At 40.2% G+C, this 19,558-nt stretch overlaps 1 protein-coding gene across 4 annotated transcripts; it reads left to right on the top strand.

Annotated features, from left to right (window-relative positions):
• Positions 1–386: 386 nt before the first annotated feature.
• LOC112572566 (CXXC-type zinc finger protein 1-like) lies at positions 387–18,439 on the top strand. Of its 4 annotated transcripts, XM_025252304.1 has the most exons (16): positions 387–580; positions 1,418–1,671; positions 12,301–12,464; positions 12,708–12,808; positions 13,302–13,423; positions 13,582–13,668; positions 13,999–14,067; positions 14,733–14,824; positions 15,107–15,143; positions 15,617–15,703; positions 16,045–16,217; positions 16,572–16,779; positions 16,987–17,094; positions 17,342–17,485; positions 17,651–17,803; positions 18,025–18,439. In XM_025252304.1, exons 3-16 carry the CDS (start codon positions 12,370–12,372, stop codon positions 18,163–18,165), a joined length of 1,617 nt encoding a protein of 538 aa, XP_025108089.1. In that variant the 5' UTR covers positions 387–580; positions 1,418–1,671; positions 12,301–12,369; the 3' UTR covers positions 18,166–18,439. The 4 variants fall into 4 exon arrangements, with proteins under 4 accessions (XP_025108089.1, XP_025108090.1, XP_025108087.1 ...); XM_025252305.1 differs by lacking the exon at positions 1,418–1,671; XM_025252302.1 differs by lacking the exons at positions 387–580; positions 1,418–1,671 and adding an exon at positions 11,816–12,006.
• The last annotated feature ends 1,119 nt before the right edge of the window (positions 18,440–19,558 follow it).

Raw genomic sequence — 19,558 nt, forward strand, 5'->3', positions numbered from 1 at the left:
GTATGCGCGCGTGTGTGTGTGGTCGCGTGAGCTTGTGCATTTATTTGCAAATTTTCATTATACTGCTTTTATCTCAGAATACTGATGGCATTATACGTTCACTTAATTCTAAATTAATTCGTGGATGTGGATATAAGGAAACAGCTGCGACCTTCGGATTCGTCTGGCCACAGCTTTTGTTTGCTCCAATTTCTTTTTCTTCATTCCTTCATCTATTTTCGATCACATGGGAAGAATACTATAGGATCTAGCACCTAATGACCACAATAATCTCCCTTTTCCAAACAGCAAAAAGAAGAAAGAAAAAAACCCAGATCGCTATACTCGACAGTAGGTCACGCGACCTACACGAGCCGCGAGTCACGTACAGCGATACCCGTTGAAATAGCTGGGTCGGATGGAAACACCCGGTGAAAACGATACAGTTGGCACCCTGATCGCCGTCTGCTTGGCTGCTCTTGCTGTTGTTGTAGTAACGAAGACTCTCTACCCGTATGTTGTCGGGTGCTGATGGTGTTGACTGGCTGAGGTATCTTAGTTAACGGTGAAACCACCTTCAAACGACTTCGCCGACCTCGAGGTAGGTGACAGAGAATGGAGGATTTTTTTTTCAGTCACACTGTAAACGTGACCGCTTTTATTAGCAACTACAACATAAACGAAGGGGTAGTTGGATTAGTGTGGCTATAGTGTGTACCTCGACATGATCCTTGTCGTGACACAGGCTAGGGTGTGATCAGTCTAAAGCCATTTATCTGCTTCAGTGCTCTGCTGTCAGGACATCGGGTAGGTCCCGTTAGGAGGAGTGAATAAAATTTCAGGTATTTTTTTTTCTCTCGCCAAGTTAGTTAAATCGAGATTGGGGCTTCTCCTCTTTCTCTCTGTGGGAAGGGAGTAGAGGGGAAGCGATCGTATTATATCGCAACAGTTCGGCATAACTAAATTGCTGATGAAACCTATAATAATATAATACGGTCATGGTACTTTTTACGATGTGTAATAAGATATCCCTCTTGCTTTAATTTACTACTAGTCTACCAGTCTACATGATATGCAAGGAGGTATATCAATGACGAATTCTTGCTCACGAATAGGTGTTAATATGACACATACATACAAGTCTACATAGCATGAGTTTGTGTCTTCATGTACAAATTTTTATCATACAGCTTCTATCTCAGATTGTCTGTGGTATATACATTCATTTAATCCTAAATTCGGAGAGGTGTGTAGATAAGGAAACATGTGACTTTCCATTCCATCTGGCTACTCAGCTTTGTTTGCTCCAATTTCTTCTTCTTTCTTCCTTCTATTTTTGGTCATATGGGAGGAATATTAAGATCTTAGGCCACAATAATCTCCCTTTTCCAAGCAGCAAGAAAAAAAAAATCCCAGATCGTTGTATACTCGACGGTAGGTCACGCGACCTACACGAGCCGCGAGTCACGTACAGCGATACGCACCCACCCGTTCAATGGCTGGCTCGGATGGAAACACCCGGTGAGAACGATATAGATGGCACCCTGATCGGCATCTGCTTGGCTGCTCTTGCTGCTGTTGTAGTGACGAAGACTCTCCATCCATCTGTTGTCGGCTGCTGATGGTGGTTGACAGGCTGAGGTGTCTTAGTCGACGGTGAAACCACCTTCAAACGACTACGCCGACCTCAAGGTAGGTGGCAGAAGGAGGATATTGCTTTAGTGACACTGTAAACCTGATTACCGTTATTAGTAACAACAACATAAAAGGAGGGAAGTAGGTCTAGTGTGGCTGGTGTGTACATTGACATATTCCTTGTCATGACAGAGGCTAGGGTGCGATCAGTTTAAAGCAATAATTTATCTGCTGTAAAGTGCTGCTGTCATGACACCGGCTAGGAGTGAATAAAATACCAGGGATTTTCAACTTTCTCGACATGTTAAGTCGAGATTGGGGTTTTTCCGTCTCTCTCTCTTTTTTTTCTCTCTCTCTCTCAAACTCTCTTCCTTTTTCTCAATGTCCAATGAAGTCTTCTCCTGCCACAGTCATTCTTTATTTTCTGAAGCATCATCTTGTGCATCTGCGCGTACGTGTGCATTTAGCTCAGCGAATGCAAGAAATTAATAATTAAACGGAACAACTCGATAAATCAAAACTTTTTTTTTTCGCTCACACTTTCTAAATCATGCATCTGCGGTTGTGGACCTTTCGACTCGACTCTTCTGCTCTTGGCAATAAAATCAACATGAACTTCCCGTATAACTGAAAAAAAAAACCACACACACACGGAATATCCGGGTTACTAAATAGTCTAACCTACCCCCTCTACCATTTAAACCCACCCACCAACCCAAGGATCATCATCAACGGTACATTCACGTGTCGCTGACGTTCACGTCCGTGAAACAGTAGCAGCTTGCTTTGTGTCTGACGCACGAAGTTCACGGTAGGGGTTAACATCGAGGTTTTATGAGAGGAATCAAACATATACAGCACCCTGGTTATGTCCCTGCGCACGAGTTGTCCTAAATTTATCACAAGATCATTGGTGGCTGGTCACGGCTCCATTTCAAAGGCTTTGTCATATGTAAATGTGGTTGTTTTTTTTAATTTTCTCCAGAACTCAGGATGTTGTGTCATACTATCGTCTTTGTCTCAGGTCAAAGGTAAGAGTTGCGCAGGTTTTTTGGGGGAGGGGCGGGCGCGGGGAGCGTTATGGACTTCGTCATTGCACTGGTATGAGCAGAAGTCGGGAGACGTTTCTCAACGCTGAATTTTTTAAGACAGGTGTTGAAACTACAGACTCTGTGTTCTGAAGGTGCGAAATTCTTCAAACTTGCCAGTTAGATTGTTTGTTGAAGTCGTTATCTGACTAAACAGCACTGACTGTCGTTTTCATTTTACGACAGAAAAAATGCTGTGTGGAAAATGCTTTGTCAAACAGCACGATTCTGACTCACGCAGGCTCAGGCTTGCTTGTTACGACTTTGTTTACGTCTTTTTTACGTTTTTTTCACGTCTTTTTTTTTTTTTTTTTTTTTTTGTTTGCTTCTTTTTTGTGTCTTCTTGGCTGTATTCTTAGATTGTACTGCTGGATTGTTTTCCTCATTTCTCACTTTCTGGGACTGTGTACATTGTAGAAGATTTGTTCAGATTCTTGGTGTACTTTTCGGGATAGGTGGTGGCACCGTAGGGTTGATGTATTCTGCCCCCTATTATCAGCCTTATCCTTTTCTACTTCCTAAAACTGGGTGGTTAAATAACCGTCTCCTGTTGCTATTTTGTTTATTACATAAAACATAGCTTTTGTACACATCATATAATTTGGATTACACATTATCGAAACATGACAATTCACAGACAGGTGTCTAGTGAGGTCTAGTGTCTTGGATAGACCAGTTCTGCTGTACCCACCGTGCAGTAACGAATATTCTTCAGCCGTTAGTCATTGATCTGTACAAGGCTGCGTTAACGTATACAGTACAGTATACAGTACTGTGCAGGTCTTTCCATGTACACCATCACCACAAACTTGTACAAATGAGATGTGCCGAAGGAAACCATCTGCATGGACCGCTCAATGGAGCTTGGATCCCCTGGCACGAAGAAGCAGGCGTTTGCAAGTGGTCGAACCAGGTGACGTCATCCAAATGTTTACTAGGAAGGTAACCGGATATCTGCGCAGATACCCAAAACGCTTGTCTGCTTTTTAAATAACTGGGATGCTATTCTCGTGTTGACAAAACATCACAACATACGGAAACAGAGCATTATGGGCATCGACCACTCACAGCGGCTTCCAGAGAGAGGTATTTTGTAAATGACACTGAAAACGTGAAATTATTTATTCAAAATAATGCGAATGCATATCTGGTTAACCTGTCTTCTTCAGTTGTTGATGCTGCTGTTGCTGATTCATCCGCTCCTCCTCTCTCGCAACATTTATTTCCTAAAAATCAGAATAATTCAAACACTAAAAAAGAATGTTTCGTATCGTCCAAAGATTAAAAACAAACACATCTTTCTATAATTTTTGCAACCCTTGAATTTTAAAACTTTAATGAAGAAGAGAGGAGAGGTATGTATAATTTCGCGGTCAGTTTAGTGCGTTGAGATTGGATCTTAAGCAATACCCTGTATCCAGTGTGACAAATAGACAGACAGTAGTATCAACGAGATGTACAGGTCTTTCTTTTTCCGCTTAAATTGTTGCTAAACCAGAATTGAAGGTTACGAAGCAAATTTTTCATCCCAACCCTCCAAAAAAAAACAACAAAAAAAAAAAAAAAAAAAAAAAAAACAAAAACAAACAAACAAACTGTTGAGTCCATGATTTCTGCAGAATTGTCGAATTGGTGTGCACGCAAAAATTTGGTCACCTGGAAACTGGCTTACAGTTAGGAATACAAATCAGTACAGTAGGTCCTTGTATTATGTTTCCCTCTTTGGGGGTAAAAGATGTGACGATGGCGTAGGATCGTAAGCGATGTAAGCACTCTTAAATGCGTGGGACGTGCGCGTGTATGCGTATGTTGCAGGTCACGTGTGCCTATACACGTACATGGATTTCAAGTGCAATTATTTTGCGCAATAAACTATAACCACTTCCTTGTGTTCCGTATCTTGCCTGAGGTGAAATATTCAATGAGTACTCCTTTCGCACTCTCTGACCTCTGCAAGCAGCCATAGACGAAACGGAATGAGCGGTGTCGAGGATTAAGCATTGGCACGAGTTGTTGGGAGTGAAGGAGTATGTGAGAGAGAGAGGGAGGAGTGAACAACTAAACTGTCTTTGAATGATGTGGACGTGGTGTGATACTTCAATGTCAGGCGCTTTGACAAAACAACGAGAACTCAAGAAGTTAGTCTCCTTGGCTTGCAAGCTCCAGTTGTTTGTTTTTTTTCCCAGCAGCTTTTGACAGATTTTTGTGTTTGTTCGAGAATTCGGCTCAGAGTCCCCGTGCATAATCATTTAGCTCCCCTCCTCCACTCCCATCCCCCAGTCCACCCCATCACAGTCCGTCGCACTAATACGTCTAACTGCAGTATTTTTCCACCGTAATGACCCTTTTAGGGGAAAAAAATAATAACGATAAAAGCCCCAACATGCTGCAGTTTTGTTTGATTTCTACGTTTCCTGCTTCATCCATTCTATTTGTTCAAAGACGACTTGGCCGCCTGGCATTGCTGGCTAAATGTCAAACGATGATGCTAGCATTATCCCCAATGACAGATTTCAAAAGGTTGCCGCTTATTGTGGAAACGAAGCTCAGTAATGTTGCTTTTTTTTTTTTTTTGAATGAGCAGAAGCATGCGCGTGTAGACTGTCGGGATATCGACTGGTGGGTGTCCCCTGCGAAACAATGAAGGGCGTTGTCTGGCTGACGTCATCTTGTTTTGGCTCTCGGACGGTGCACCGGGTGTGGGGTGGCTGTGGGCAGGGGACGGGTGTTCGATGGTCGGGAGAGGGACTACCGTCGCGCACGCACACAAACAAACACTCTCTCCAACCTGATTGGTCTGCAAGACGTGTTTGGACGCTTCCCGTGAGAGTTTTCAGAGTGGCATCTCAAAAATATGGGATGCAGCAAAAATGTGAAACTTTGGAATAGGTCCCGTATTAGTGGTGTCTTGAAAACTGAAAACTTGTGGATTAGAAATTATAGTGGAGTGGCCTTATTGCTTTCTAAACTAATTTTTACGGCTCGGTAGTCAAATTGAAGAGAAAAGTCAATGTTGCTTTTTAAATGAACCAGTTTGTACGACTCTGAAGTCAAGCGGGTAGAAAAGACGATCGTTAAGTGCAGTGAGTTGTGTCCGCACCCTCCACTCCACATTTATCTCTGCTCTACTCACCCCTATACACTGGTACGAATATCCGAGAACAGTCACGAGCATCAGGCTAACCAAGCGGTCGGTTCGTTTCCCCACCCCTTCATCAGGGTTGATAACAGCGAGCAGCGGCTATATCGGGTACAGATTTACTCAGGCATGCCCACTCTTCTTTTTCTACTTATTTCTTGGCGTAAAGCACCAATTTCAACCACCTCCACCCTCTGAACTGATTGCGCTCGTGTTTAAACTGTTCGCAAGAGTAAAGGGGGGTGAGCATCAAGATGGCGCTGCGGAGTCTGGCTTTTGCCGTCACTAAGTGGATATGTGCATTCGAGACTGCGATATCGAGATTCAATTTAGATACCACACATCCCAGGGAAAAAAAACTTTTTCTAGAGACTAAATTCTTCAATATCTAAATCCAATAACTGAGAACTTCTGGGGTGTCTGGAAACGTCCACCTACTTACTCCTCCTGTCTTTTTTCCCAGTCACACAACTCACCCCACCCTTCTCCATCATGCTCCTTTGTGTGTGCCGAACCTCCTTAGCGATCTTTCCTGACTTGACAAATTGTACACCGGGCCCCTGCTTTGCTCGCAGTAATCAAAACAGGCAGAAGGAGTGAGTGATGTCCTCCCCTCTGCCCTCCCTGATGACGTCTTGCCGTAAGACAGCGAGGGCGACTGGTGCAGAGAAAAGGTGTGAAAACACTATTAAGTACGCGCACGGAAAGGTGCAAAGCGGTGCTCTCCCCCTGTATACAGTCGAGTTCATGCCAGCAAGGTGTGCATGCACACGATACCAATGGAAGTCTCCCTTCCTTCTACAATCTGCTAACACAGGTTTTCTTCTAATAACAGAGCAGAACTCAGTGCAAGACACATGTTCCCCAAATGTCGGTGCATACCCTCCTCCCTCTCCTTCCGCTCTGGAGAGACAGGCTTACTAACATCCCCATTCACAAGAAAGATCACAAATATAAACATCAGGATTGTGCATGGATACGCTTACGTTGTTGTCAAGACTTTAGCCAATGAGAGAACTAGGTCTGTGTGTTAGGCGTATTTGTGGACAATCGTGACGTCACGAATGTGACCTTTTTGTGTGAATGTCATGTTGGTAAATGTATGTTTCGACAACGGGGTGGATATGTTAAACCTTGTACTAAGTTCAAGTTAGATATAAATAAAGTTGTGCGCCGTACTAAATCTGTAAAACTAACCCAGACTCAAACGTGAAATTAAATCCTGGTAATTGTGTCTAGGGTCACTGTTGACAAATTATCAAAACAAATTATCATTAGATACCAATATTTAATTAAATTTTCTTTCAGACAAGGGCTTATGGAAAAACTTAAAGTCTAACTTACATAAGCATTCAAAGATCGCAGCCAATGCAAAATCTTTGAGAATGTGCTAATCAGGCATTGACCAATCAGTGAGCTTTTATTTCTTCTTTCCAAAACCCGCGTGAGAACTGCGATGTTTAAATGCTTTTCTTTCAAGAATGGGACAGAGTTTTGTCAAGAGGTTGGGAGTTAGTGTCTTATAACTGGAAAACAATTTGAACTCGTTAGCTTTTTCAGAACGGATTCATAATGTTCAGGTGCTTGCGGTTTGATGGGGTTACACAGTTCTGAGGTCTTTCATGCAGCAATAAATTTAATGTAACTAATTTCTTTTTTATCTGCTGTTTCTTATTATTTCTCATATGGGTGCATTTTAGTGTCATGGACGTTCAGTAAAGGTCGTTGTTAACCTGGAATATTGCCAAAACGTTTAAACTCCGAAGTGCACAACGTTTAACTTGCATTGGCAAACGTATTGGAAAGGAACTGGCAAACAAGTCTTGATTATCTCAGCATGCTGACCAAAGCTTTACTGTCCCAAACGTTCGCCGCAAAACCACTGGTTTCCGGTGACATTCACACGTTGCCAAACCTGTTCAAATGCTCCACGACATTGATTTAAATAAGGCGAACCTAAAATATTTAAACATAGCTCTTCTGCCAACGATGTTCTATAGAGAAAGAGAGACGAGGGATGGGGAGGAATAATTTTATATCTTCGTGTGAAAATAAACATCACACGGCTGCAACAAACGCATAGAAAAGAAAAAAAAAACATAGCTCTATGACAATCTTGATCTTTGACCAGTATAATGGTTGTACTTTCACATTAAGACCTTTTTAACATTTAAGCCTACCTTTTTGTTCTTCTGGAAAATATTTGGGTCAACGAAGATTTTTTTTTTTTTTTGACGTCTGCTACTGCCTGCTGCCTCCAGGGCTTTTTACAGACACAAGGATTTTTTTTTTTTTGTTCAGACGTCTGCGATGTTATGAGGAGAGAGTGCGAGGTACTTGACTCAAAAGATTAAGTTACTTAAGATCAAAGTCACTAGCTCTGGGCTACTTTTCAAAACCCCAACTACTTTATTAGACCCTGTAAACACTTCTACGACTGTTTATACCATTACAGCGCTCCCATGAATGAAGAAATAAATGGATTGACAGATTACAACAGAAAGAAGACAGAATGGGAGGAAAGAGAAAGAAGTAGGAAGCCAATACAGATAGAATGGATTGAATTAAATACTGTTTTTAGTCGTCTGGCAGCAATGCTCTTTGAATCTTTCTGTGAAGAACTAAGAAGGCAAAACCAAAGTCAGACCTCCACAGAATTTGCGTGAATAAGTGAATTCTGTCTAAATTCTGCGGGAGTGAGAATGCATCATAATTTGCGCTTTTACAGACCCCCAGCGTTGGGCGCATCCGGTTTCTCATGTATACGCAGGAAGCGTTTCTTGCAATTGTCTCCCTCTCTTAATCGAAGACGAATTTAGACGGACAATGGAGCTCCGCCGTGTGGCCCAACTGCACTGCAGAGATACAGATCCATGTTTAGTTTCAATGGACCTTGCGTTGACTGCTGACTTGGCCTCGTGTCCAGCGAAAGAAGATAAAAATGTGGACAGCTGGAATTAAGTTGTTTTCGTGGTCAGCGAAGCCAGCTTTCTGTCCCCCACCCCTTCCCAATGTAGACTGACACACGATGCCAGCTTGTCTCTTCTGGGCCTAGCAGGCTGTGTCGGCGCCATTTCTCGTTCTGCGCCATCGTGCGCCGTCACGTGATGATCTTCTTTCTGTGTCATTATGTCGCAACTGCGGCCTGTGATACTAATGACTCTGTCTTCTCCATTTCTTAGCTGCTGTCGAGGTGTTTGGTCCATAATGGAGTTGCCCCCTGACAACAGACATTTTCTCAATGTCTGGTGAAAAGAAAGTGTTGGAAACGAATTTCCAGAATGTTCTCACTCTCTCTCTGTAGCTGCATTTTTGCATGTATGCAATCATGTTTATTTATCCATTTCTATCTTAATTTGACGGAAACACTGATGATTATAAACTACAAGTGTATATTCCTTCTCAAACCGTCGGAAAAGAGAGATGATTTTCGTAGGTCTTCCTATCATAGGGCGTCTTCAAGACACTCGCCTGCTTTTTACTGTTATATATTTAGCAAGGTCTACGAGATACTTACCATAACATGGTATTAAAAACCTAAGATTAATTCCTTGGTCACCTAAGAAGAAAGCAGTAAATAAACTAAAATAGAAATGTTATAACTTTGACCTACACGAAGCTTTTCATTAGAGGGTGGGATCCCTGTTTTTGTCGTGCCATATACAGCAAGATCCGGTTTGTCTATGTGACTCAGCAGGACACTTTGTCAAAGACTGTCCTTCAAGGTACTGGTACCTAGGGGGAGGGTCGAAGCCAGAGGAAGAACTGGCTTACGTACGCCAAAGACTGAATATTCATGACTGCAATACCCACGGGTGTGTGACTGTCAGTTATGAAAGACGTCGAGGAATAAGAATATTGATCCCGTTACAACAGTGCAGATACGACGATTTTTAAAGTTTAGTTTAAAAACTGTATAAAAATGTCACTAAGCAGAGTCATATATCAACTGAACAGATTAGGTGGTTTTATGTCTCGCCAGATGTCTCCCCAGGGACAGAGATGCATGCTGAATAATTTTTATTGTTTAAAAAATACAAAATCATTAAAAGGATTGCCGTGGGACTTAAAAACGAAAACAATCGTCTGCTGTAACGCATAAAAGTGTGGGCACGCGCGTGCGTGTCCGTGCTTGTGCCTCACAAAAGGATCACAACTCGGTGCATCTCTTTACAAGGATTATAGTTTGACACATCTGTCCATAGCTAGGATTACAATTGATTATATTTGTCTCTCAAAAATGTTTGCAACTCAAAACATCTCTTCTGCAAATCATCCTCTGCTGCTGCTCCCGCTATAGCCATTTATTTTTGGTGCAGCATCTGAATCATGCCTGCTTCTCTTTTTATGTCCAGCACACATGCAGTCGTCGTCGTAAAAAAACAAAAACAACAAAACTACGGCTCACTGCAACCCAGACCGTATTTTTTTTATTATTATTATTTTACAGCGAGTTTAATATTTCAGATTATATCCGCTTCCATGCCAAACATATGGTAAGTACCTACCGGACCTCGGCCTTGGAGTCGCCATGAACTTTTTAGTCTGGTTGCTTGGTTGCCATCATTCAACTTTATTTACCTTGCGGTGACTTTATACTATGACTTTATGATGGAGGCAGAGTATAAAAGATGAAGGCTCGAGTAACTGAGAAAATCCAATTACAAGCACTCTGAATAATTTTCATAAAGGAGTGCGTGTGTCCCGAAATGACATTTGGACCAACCATGCATATTTTGAGCCTTCACTTTCTCTCTCTTACTGGGCAGACCCACGAGAGTTTCGCCTCACACACAGACAATTTTTTTTCCACCGTGAATATATAGCTCTTTGAAGAAAGCTAAACCGGGACTTTCTCTTGGCTGACAGGCTGAAATCTCTGAGGTTGGCAGGTAACCTCAGTGGTTGGCTGGCAACCTCGATTTTGCGTCTGCTCCACAAGTTACTAAATATTCCCCTGAGTCCTACAGCAAACAACACAAATGACTGCAAAGAAGGGGCATTGACTGTCTATTTTAATGGACCACCTAAGCACAACTCGTGAATGCTGAAAAGTGCTCCAGATTAGTGTTCGCTGAGCTCAAGGCAATCGCAAAGGATTCCCGTCTGAGGCGCGGGATCCGGCAGATTCAATTTCTTTGAAAAATGTCATCCGCCGAAGTAGGCAGGTGAATTGTAATTTTGCTGTGCAGTGATCGAGGTTGTCAAGTTTTTCGAAAAATGATTCTCAGGGCTGGGGGGGGGGGGTTGTCTATGGCCTAAATTACGGTTAGTAAGCCAGCTCATCACAAACAGCACCAACATAAATAATTTGGTTTATTATTGACAATGACAGTCAGACAGCCATCAGACAGTCTATAACCCAGGAAGGGAATAATTCACGCACATATAGATGGTGTATAAAAATTCCCAAGAGACAGATTATATCTGCTTTCCGGTCTGTCTTGAAAGTGAAGGGCACTGACAGGTCGCCTTGACATGCTGCATTCCTGATTTAGCTTATGTAACCACTAACATTGGTGCTTGAATATACTCGGCGAGCGCGTGCAAGCGCGCGTGCGCTCGTGTATGTGTGTGTAAGAGATAATATAGCCTTTAATGTTTATCGCTTTACTATTATATAAAGCGTGGTCACAGATAATTGTCTTCATACCATTCCTAAACATAATTGATACTCCTCTTCTCCGTCCCTGCCACCGCAACCCTCCCCTCCACAGTATCCTTCACTTTGTCTTATATAGTTCTTCGATCTCTTGTTTTTATTTACAAACTCACTCGATGCCCTCTCTCGTACACTTTGTTACAAGCATATTTTGATGTTTTTGAAATTGTAATTAATTTGAGTTTCAACTGCATAGGAGGAGCAGTAGCAGCAATAATAATCGGTAATGATCAAATTAATATTATTACGGTTTTACGTATTGGTTCAACATTTTATTCTCAAAGTAGCGAATTCTCGTATGGTTCATCTTGACGACAATTCCTAAAAGGGTAGCTTTATCACAAAGAAGTGGCGCATACACAACTTCAGAATTTTCAGCATTTGCAGATTTTCTTACTTCAAAACAGGAGACATATTTACAAAAAAAGTAACTTTTGTTTGCTTTGGAAATAGAAGATTAGCGAGCAAACATGTCGGAAATTGAAAACACAGGATCTCGCTCGGTGAGATTTCACTTTGTTATGACAGATATTTGTAACGTATGCTGATAGTGCTGTGTATATACTAAGACATGTTTGTTTTCTCTCTCTGTTTGTGTGTGTATTTACGAATGAAGAAACAACAACAAAAAGTCTTCGACAATACGTACTGCTAGATTAGAGATAGTTTACCTCGTGTGGCTGTGGAAACCAAGAAACTAAATTTATTTTACCAAGAAGAGAGTTACTGCCACACCATTTGTTACTTATGATGAATGATATCAAAGAGCTGGCAAAGATTTTCTTGTTTAATAACAGAAAGAGGAGATTGCACAGCGATTTGTACTACCAGAACGACAAGCCAAAGTGAACCTTCTAATCCGGGCCATGGAACAAGCTGCCGGCGATATAGATGGCAACGAACTTGGTGATCCCCAGCGCTATTGTATCTGCCGTTCTTTTGATTGCGAACGTTTCATGATGTAAGCCGACATAGGAAAATATAGTGCTACTTACATTTCCCATTCGATTATGCCTTTAGTGTCATTATGAGACTAACCATTTCACTTTAAGCTATCATGGTGACTTTGTATGAATGTTTTCAAACTAAATCTTTGTCAAAGGATTATTCTGTTACTTATAGACTTTTTCAAGCCTTTGTATTACTGCACTTCTTTCAAAGTTCAAATATGTATAGAGCTCTTTATTATTTTATTATTGAATAGAGCATGTGACAGTTGCGAGGAATGGTATCATGGCGACTGTATTGGAGTCACTCAGGTAGATGCTCGCTGCATTAAAAAATACTTCTGTGATGCTTGTCGAGGTTAGTAAAGTTATAGTACTGTATATACCAAACCACATACATGTGGAGGCATACTTTGTAGGTTAAAGTAAATAACTGGCATCTTAAGCAAAAGTCAAACAGTTGATTATTCACAATTTGAAAAATTATCTCTCATGTGTTAGGTACATTTTTGTATTTCTGAAACTTGAATGAAGTTTTCAGAATACATTAGACGTTTCCAGTTCAAACTGCTTTAGTAATTTATCAGTTATCAGATGTTATGATAAAATGGTTTAAAAAAAGAAAGTATTGCTTTATGGCAGCTATTTGATTATTAAAAAGTAGATTGAATGATAACACCATCATGCAACCAGAAGTCAGATTTCTGCTTATAAATTATTTAACAGGTGTTGGTTGATGATTTATTAGAATCCAAGATAAATATAACACCTAAAAGTTTTACTATTCCAATGTAGCCAGAATTTTTTAAAATCAGTCAGTCATGGACAGGGTTCTTTTTTCCCCTCCACAGCTAAAAATCCATCTCTAGAAATCAAATACAAAAAGAAAAAGAATGACTGGAAAAGTGAATCGAGTGATGTGGAAAAACGTGTTACCAAGGAATACAGATCCAAACTGAGGGACAAAGACAAGGTATTTGCTTTTTAAAACTATTTTTTATGAACCTTAAATGTTAAATACCTGTACAAGACCCTTGTCAGCTGCTATCCAGTTGTTTCCCACAACAACCAGTACCCACATAACTGCTCATAAAGGAAAGAATTTTATTGTGTTTACAATTTTATCTCCAGCAGAAGTCAAAGAAGTCCTCACGACGGTGTGGAGAGTGCACAGCTTGCCACATTAAAGCCGACTGTGGACGTTGCGATTTTTGCAAGGTTTGCTGTCATTTTCAACTCACATTTAAGTTATTAAGGAAAGCTATTTAATATTGCAAGTAAACTTATGTTGTTAATCTGGTTATTCTTGGTCAATTTCATTATTATAAAATTCCATGGGAATAAATTATTTTTCTGAAGAGTTTTGTTTGTTTTAGACATTTGTGACCTACCAAACCTAGTGCTTGCAGCCCTATGCTCCTCGAAGAGTAACAAGGAATAAACTACACTAAACCTAGTGCTTATTTATAATGACCAGCTACAATGGGATTTATTTAGTCAAAATTAGTTTAAGATGTATTTGTGACCACAATATGGGATTTCTTACAGGACATGCGGAAATTTGGGGGACCCAACAAAATCAGACAAAAGTGTCGCCTCCGGCAGTGTCAAAACTTTGTAAGTTACATTATAACAATAATTAGTTTTAATCTTTATTTAGGGAGGGTGATGGTTTTTTTTTCCCTTGATGTTACTCGAGAGGAAGCTGGCAGTCATCCACAGACCTATCCAGGTTGATGTCCAGGGGCATCAGCAGAGATCAGACTTCAGACATCAGTTTCTGGAGAAACTTACACTGCTGTAAGATGGGCTGCGTGGACTGTAGATAACAAGGTGTTGCTTCTGGTATACATGATGCATTAACTAACCTCTTGTGGCCTGTACTGGGGTGAAAAACCTTGTCTGATCTGGACAGGTGGTAACTGTCTAGCATCTGGGGTGGCCTGTGCAGAGCTGTTGTCTTTCTGCCCTTGTTTTTGTCCCGTCTTCAGACATTCCGTTAGCCTGCACATTGTCCTTCAATATCAAAGTAAGGGTATCCACTGCAACATCATTGCTGCTGTCAGCTTAGGTAATCTACTAGTGGTGCCAGCCTGCATTTTTATTTGCTGAACCTTTATTTTCATTTCAAGGTGTTTGGAAATCTGATGTATGGTAGCATGAGTACTGAAATATTTGATGTGGGAGATTGGTTAACATCCGTTAAATGTTTTTGGGGGTTGTGTTGTTCTTCATAAACACCAAAAAAAAAATTGTTACATAAAATACTTATGATTTTTCAGGGCATATCAGTGGCTAAGGAACGCCAGTTGTTTGTTGAGTGTGTGCTGGACCCAGAGGAATCCCAGGAAGCAGGCTTGCCAGCCTTCTCAGAGTATGTTCCTCATCCTTAGGTTCTTTTGAAGTTGGTATGAAAGGACTAGGATTATCTGATGTTGACATATAGTGTTGGTTTGTGCATTCATCTGGGTGTTTGTTAGTTTAGTCAATCTAAGGGTTTCTGTAAGGTAAGAGAAAAAAGCTTTTGAGATTTATATACAGTGATATGAACAGAATAATTAGGCATTAAAATTGTACATATAGCAATTATATGACAGTATATTGTCAACAAATATATAGACTTGTTATTCATTTGGATTGTATTTTTCTTGGATAGAGAGGAATCAGAAAATGAGGCTCCTGAACAACCTAAGGTGAGAAAGTGAACAAATTTTTTCTTTTTTAAATCAGTGAAGTGTAGTTTGTTTTTTAGTAGAACCGATATATTTTGAATGATTAGTTGTAGTATCATTTTTCTCTCGTGGTACTCACAGTACTAAACTTTCATGGTTTAGCCACTTATTAGCTCATTTTTGTTTCATATGTGGTGTTGTCTGTCCAGAATTTACTTCAAATCCAAAGAAAAGTGAAACATAAAAGCTCTATTTTTAAGTTTTAATCTCTATATTTTAATTGCTTGTTTAGAAGTATTTTTGTGGATTGTTAATGCAGAATTAGAATTACAAAACAGAGAGCACGGTTTTATAAAGCAGATTTAAAGAAATTTTTTTACCATCATTGACTTCCATCTTATTTCTCATTTTTTTATTGGGTGTATAGTGGCTTCAATATTTTAACAACAATCAGAATATTATTAGCTTGTATACCATTTCTGTCTTGGCAATAGAAACCACACTTGACACCTACAGAGCTCTCACAGAAGAAGGAAAAGAAAAAATTAAAGAAATTCAAGAAATCCCCTGAAAAATCCAAGGTAACTACAACTATAATTATGATTACATTTCGTAAGGTTTTGGGTTTGGGGGACTTTGTTTTGTTTTTTTGTTTTTTTTGTTTTGGTCTATCATTCCAAATCAAGCCCCAAGTTTTTTCATTCAGTCTTTCTCTTCTCTTTTTTCATATCCTATGCATACACATGTGCACACACACAGAACATTTTTAGTAGATGCACATGTCCTTGCATCACTTTTTTGTCAGTAAATTTTGAGAAATGAGAGCAGCCTTGCATTCTAGCTTGATATTTGAGTGGTTGTTCCCTATATTTAACACAGACATGACACAGACGTAATGGAATAATATGCATGTGTCTTGCAGAAGCTACAGCAGAGGTCAGGGTCATCAAGATGGAGAAGCCAACAGGAGAAAGAAGAGGTGGGTGAAGTGGAGGAAGACGGCCCTCGGCAATGTTTTGGTCCTGGCTGTGTCCAGCAAGCTAGAGAAGGCTCTAAATACTGTTCTGATGACTGCGGCATGAAACTTGCCAAAAGGTAAGGCATCAAAACAAGAGATCTTACAGTCTCGCTAAGATCATTCCATGGGCCACCAATCCACAAAGATTCAAGGTAAAAAAAGTACTAAAGTGGGAGATGACAATTGTTTGAAGGGAGAGGGTGATGTAATCATTCTAGGCTCACCTCCAAGCTCCATGATTATGAGGGGGTCTATGATACACATGAAATCCTAACTGACAAAAGGGAATTATTTTTGTTAATTATTATTCTGTATAACTAGGTTTCTTTATGTATTAGGAAATTAAAAAAATTAGAGTATTTATCTAACTGAGCTTTATAGCTATTTTTCCATTTGTTTCAAGAAAATTAAAAAAAAATTGCATTTTGCAGACGTATCTATGAGATTCTACCCAGCCAGATTCAGCGTTGGCAGAGCAGCCCTTGTGTAGGAGAAGAAAACAACAGGAGGGCCCTGGAACGTGTGAGGAGAGAACAGATGGAGTCGCGGCGAATTATCACCCAGTTAGACCAAAAGCACCAGGAACTGGATGCGCTATTGGAAAGGTGCAAGCTGGTCCCCATTGACCCAGATCTGGATGTGAGTCTTCATTTATATTGTTATGATAATTTTCTCAATCACTTCTCTATTACTCTCCTGTCATTTTGGTGACTTTTGGTTCAGTCCTAGCCAATAGCCAGGCTTTTGATCACCATCAGCTGTGGATCAATATGCCTTTGTCAGGACTACTTTGCCATCCCGTTGCCAGCTGACTTGCAGTCCCATATACTATTATTGTATTTCCAGGGAGCTGATGGGGATGATGAGGCAGAGCTGAGTGTGTACTGTGTGACCTGTGGGCAAGAAATTAACCAACGAGGTGCTATCAAACACATGGAGAAATGCTTCACAAAGGTCAGCTTCCTGTTAAGACTTGTTTGAAACTTTCAATTTTTGCCACAATAGCTGTCTCCTCTTTGTTAAGACTTGTTTTGAGCTTTCAGTTTTAGCCACATTATTTAACTATCTCCTTTTTTCCCATACTCTTATGAAGTACATATTACCTTTCAGTGTTGTGCATATGATTTGTGTGACCTTTAAGAATTTGCCATCACACTTTCTGTCAAACATATTTTAAAATTTCTTTCAAATGTTTTGGCAGTTTGAGGCACAGACATCCTTTGGATCCATATACAAGACACGGATCGAGGGCAACTCTATGTTCTGTGACTACTATAACCCCCAGCAAAAAACCTACTGCAAGCGGCTAAAGGTTCTCTGTCCAGAACACACCAAAGAAAGGAAAGTTAGTATCAAGTAACAATAACTGTTCATTTATCATCACTGTCATCTTTTTCACGATGTTCCTGACGATCATTAACATCCATAGTTTTGAACAGTTTGCTGCTTGCTTTTGCTACTAATCTGCTTAATTGAGAAACACATATAGAGTTTTGCCTCTTTTCTTCAGGTGGGACCAGATGAAGTCTGTGGCTGTCCATTAGTCACTAACGTGTTTGAAGAAAAGAATGAATATTGCCGGATATCAAAACGCAAATGTGCCAAGCACTTCTGCTGGGAAAAACTTCGCCGAGCAGAAATTGATTTGGAAAGACTACGACAGGTATAGAAAAAAGCTTTTTTTGCTCACAAAAAAAGTCTTGCATACCTAAAGTAAATGTTTTATAAAGCATTTGTAACTGTAACAAGTGTTCCTATCTTCCTGTTGTTTTAGCCTGTCATAAGTCACTGTTTATAACTGGATTGCATTTTACTAGATTGTCATTTTACAAAAATATTCTTTCTGCGTTTAACTAATTTTTTCAATGCCTTGTCTTATTTCAGTGGATGAAACTAGATGAACTTTTTGAGCAGGAACGCAACATTCGCATGGCTATGTCCAATCGCATGGGAGTCCTTGGTCTTATGTTGCACCAGACAATTGACCACGACCCAATGACACCAATGACTCCAATTAAAGCCTAAGTTGAACTAATGTATGTTCCATTTTTATGAAAATGGATAATATGCTGTTGAGAAAAAGCAAAATGTTTAAATTTTGTTAACAAGCACAGTCTACACCTACAATGAAAACCAGAATAATGCAGCAAACAAGAAATAAAAGGACTGATTGAAATTGCTTTAAAAAAGAAAGTTTTTCGCAAGTTGCTGCTGTTCTTGGCTGTGTGTAGGTCCCATATTCATTATATACCACATATTTCTTTGTTAAGTTGTATAATAAACAGGTTTGGGATTATCAGTGTATGATTGTGACAATATGTGGATGATATGTGTGTTGAAGTTACACTACAGACCAGCTCTTGGATTTACACAATGATTAGCGCCTATCACCAATACAGTGAGGATTGGCTGTCCTTTAGTTTGTCCCCTCTTTGACCTAGGGCGGTTGGCGGCAGAGTGGGTAATGCGCCTGTCAACACGCCAGTGAGAATTGGGTGTCATGGGTTAATATCTCCGATATACCTCTGTTTGGATGTGACAACAGTTTGAAGGGCTGACTATCAGTGGGGGTTTTTTGGTTTTTTTTTTTTTAACAATGTCCTTACTGTTTGTGTGAGTGTGGAACTGCGATCGATTGAATGAATGATGTAGTCTACCCCTGAATGTTGTCATTTCCGTCCAGAACCTTAATTTCTGCTACTACTGAAAAATTAAAGACAGAGATATAACTTATAGTCCTAACAGAAAACTGACCTGCTACAGCTTTTCTAACCGACAAGCCAGAAGACAACACTTGGCAGTCATTTTTGTCGAGTACAAACGGCAGTCTCGCATGTCTTCACAGCAAATAACGCTGCACATAACATCAGTAACATAAAATACGATTAAATGCTTGAGAATAAATGAATATTGAGAATGGCAGCTAAAAGAAGACACACGTTACCACAAAGTATGTGCAAGCTAACTCGAGAGGATTTAAAATGTAGTAACCATTTGCTTTGTAGCACTCATTTCCCCTTCTGGATTTGACTTCATGAGCTGGATATAGAAGAACGCAAACGAATCAACGGTTGACCGATCGTACAACAAAGAAACGCAAGCATCGCGGATGACTGTGGCAAACAAGAACAAAGTGATGGACGAAGATGAAAAACTGAAGTTGTAACGGAAGAGTTAGCATAGGAAAAATAGACTGCAAGCTGTCAACTCTATGGAATGCGTTCTTTGAAGGAGCCTCCCCACCACTACGTACGTTACTGAAATAATTGTCTAACCATCAAGTACGGCTCCAACTGTTTATAGTATCCTTCATACCTTCATCCATTGCTTTACGTTCTGTGCCTCTTATACATATCTCACCGTCCACTATCTGGTCATTTATCATTCCTGGTTTGCGCAGCAAGTGTGATCTAGCTTG

This window comes from Pomacea canaliculata, linkage group LG9 (assembly GCF_003073045.1).
Source record: "Pomacea canaliculata isolate SZHN2017 linkage group LG9, ASM307304v1, whole genome shotgun sequence".
Classification (NCBI taxonomy): Eukaryota; Metazoa; Mollusca; class Gastropoda; order Architaenioglossa; family Ampullariidae; genus Pomacea; species Pomacea canaliculata.

Excerpts from the sequence above, each read along its gene's own strand:
- LOC112572566 (XM_025252302.1), top strand. The coding sequence starts at position 11,974 with ATGTCGGAAATTGAAAACACAGGATCTCGCTCG. Across the intron at positions 15,144-15,616 it reads AGGCTCCTGAACAACCTAAG|AAACCACACTTGACACCTAC; the intron begins GTGAGAAAGTGA and ends TCTTGGCAATAG. Across the intron at positions 16,780-16,986 it reads CCATTGACCCAGATCTGGAT|GGAGCTGATGGGGATGATGA; the intron begins GTGAGTCTTCAT and ends TTGTATTTCCAG.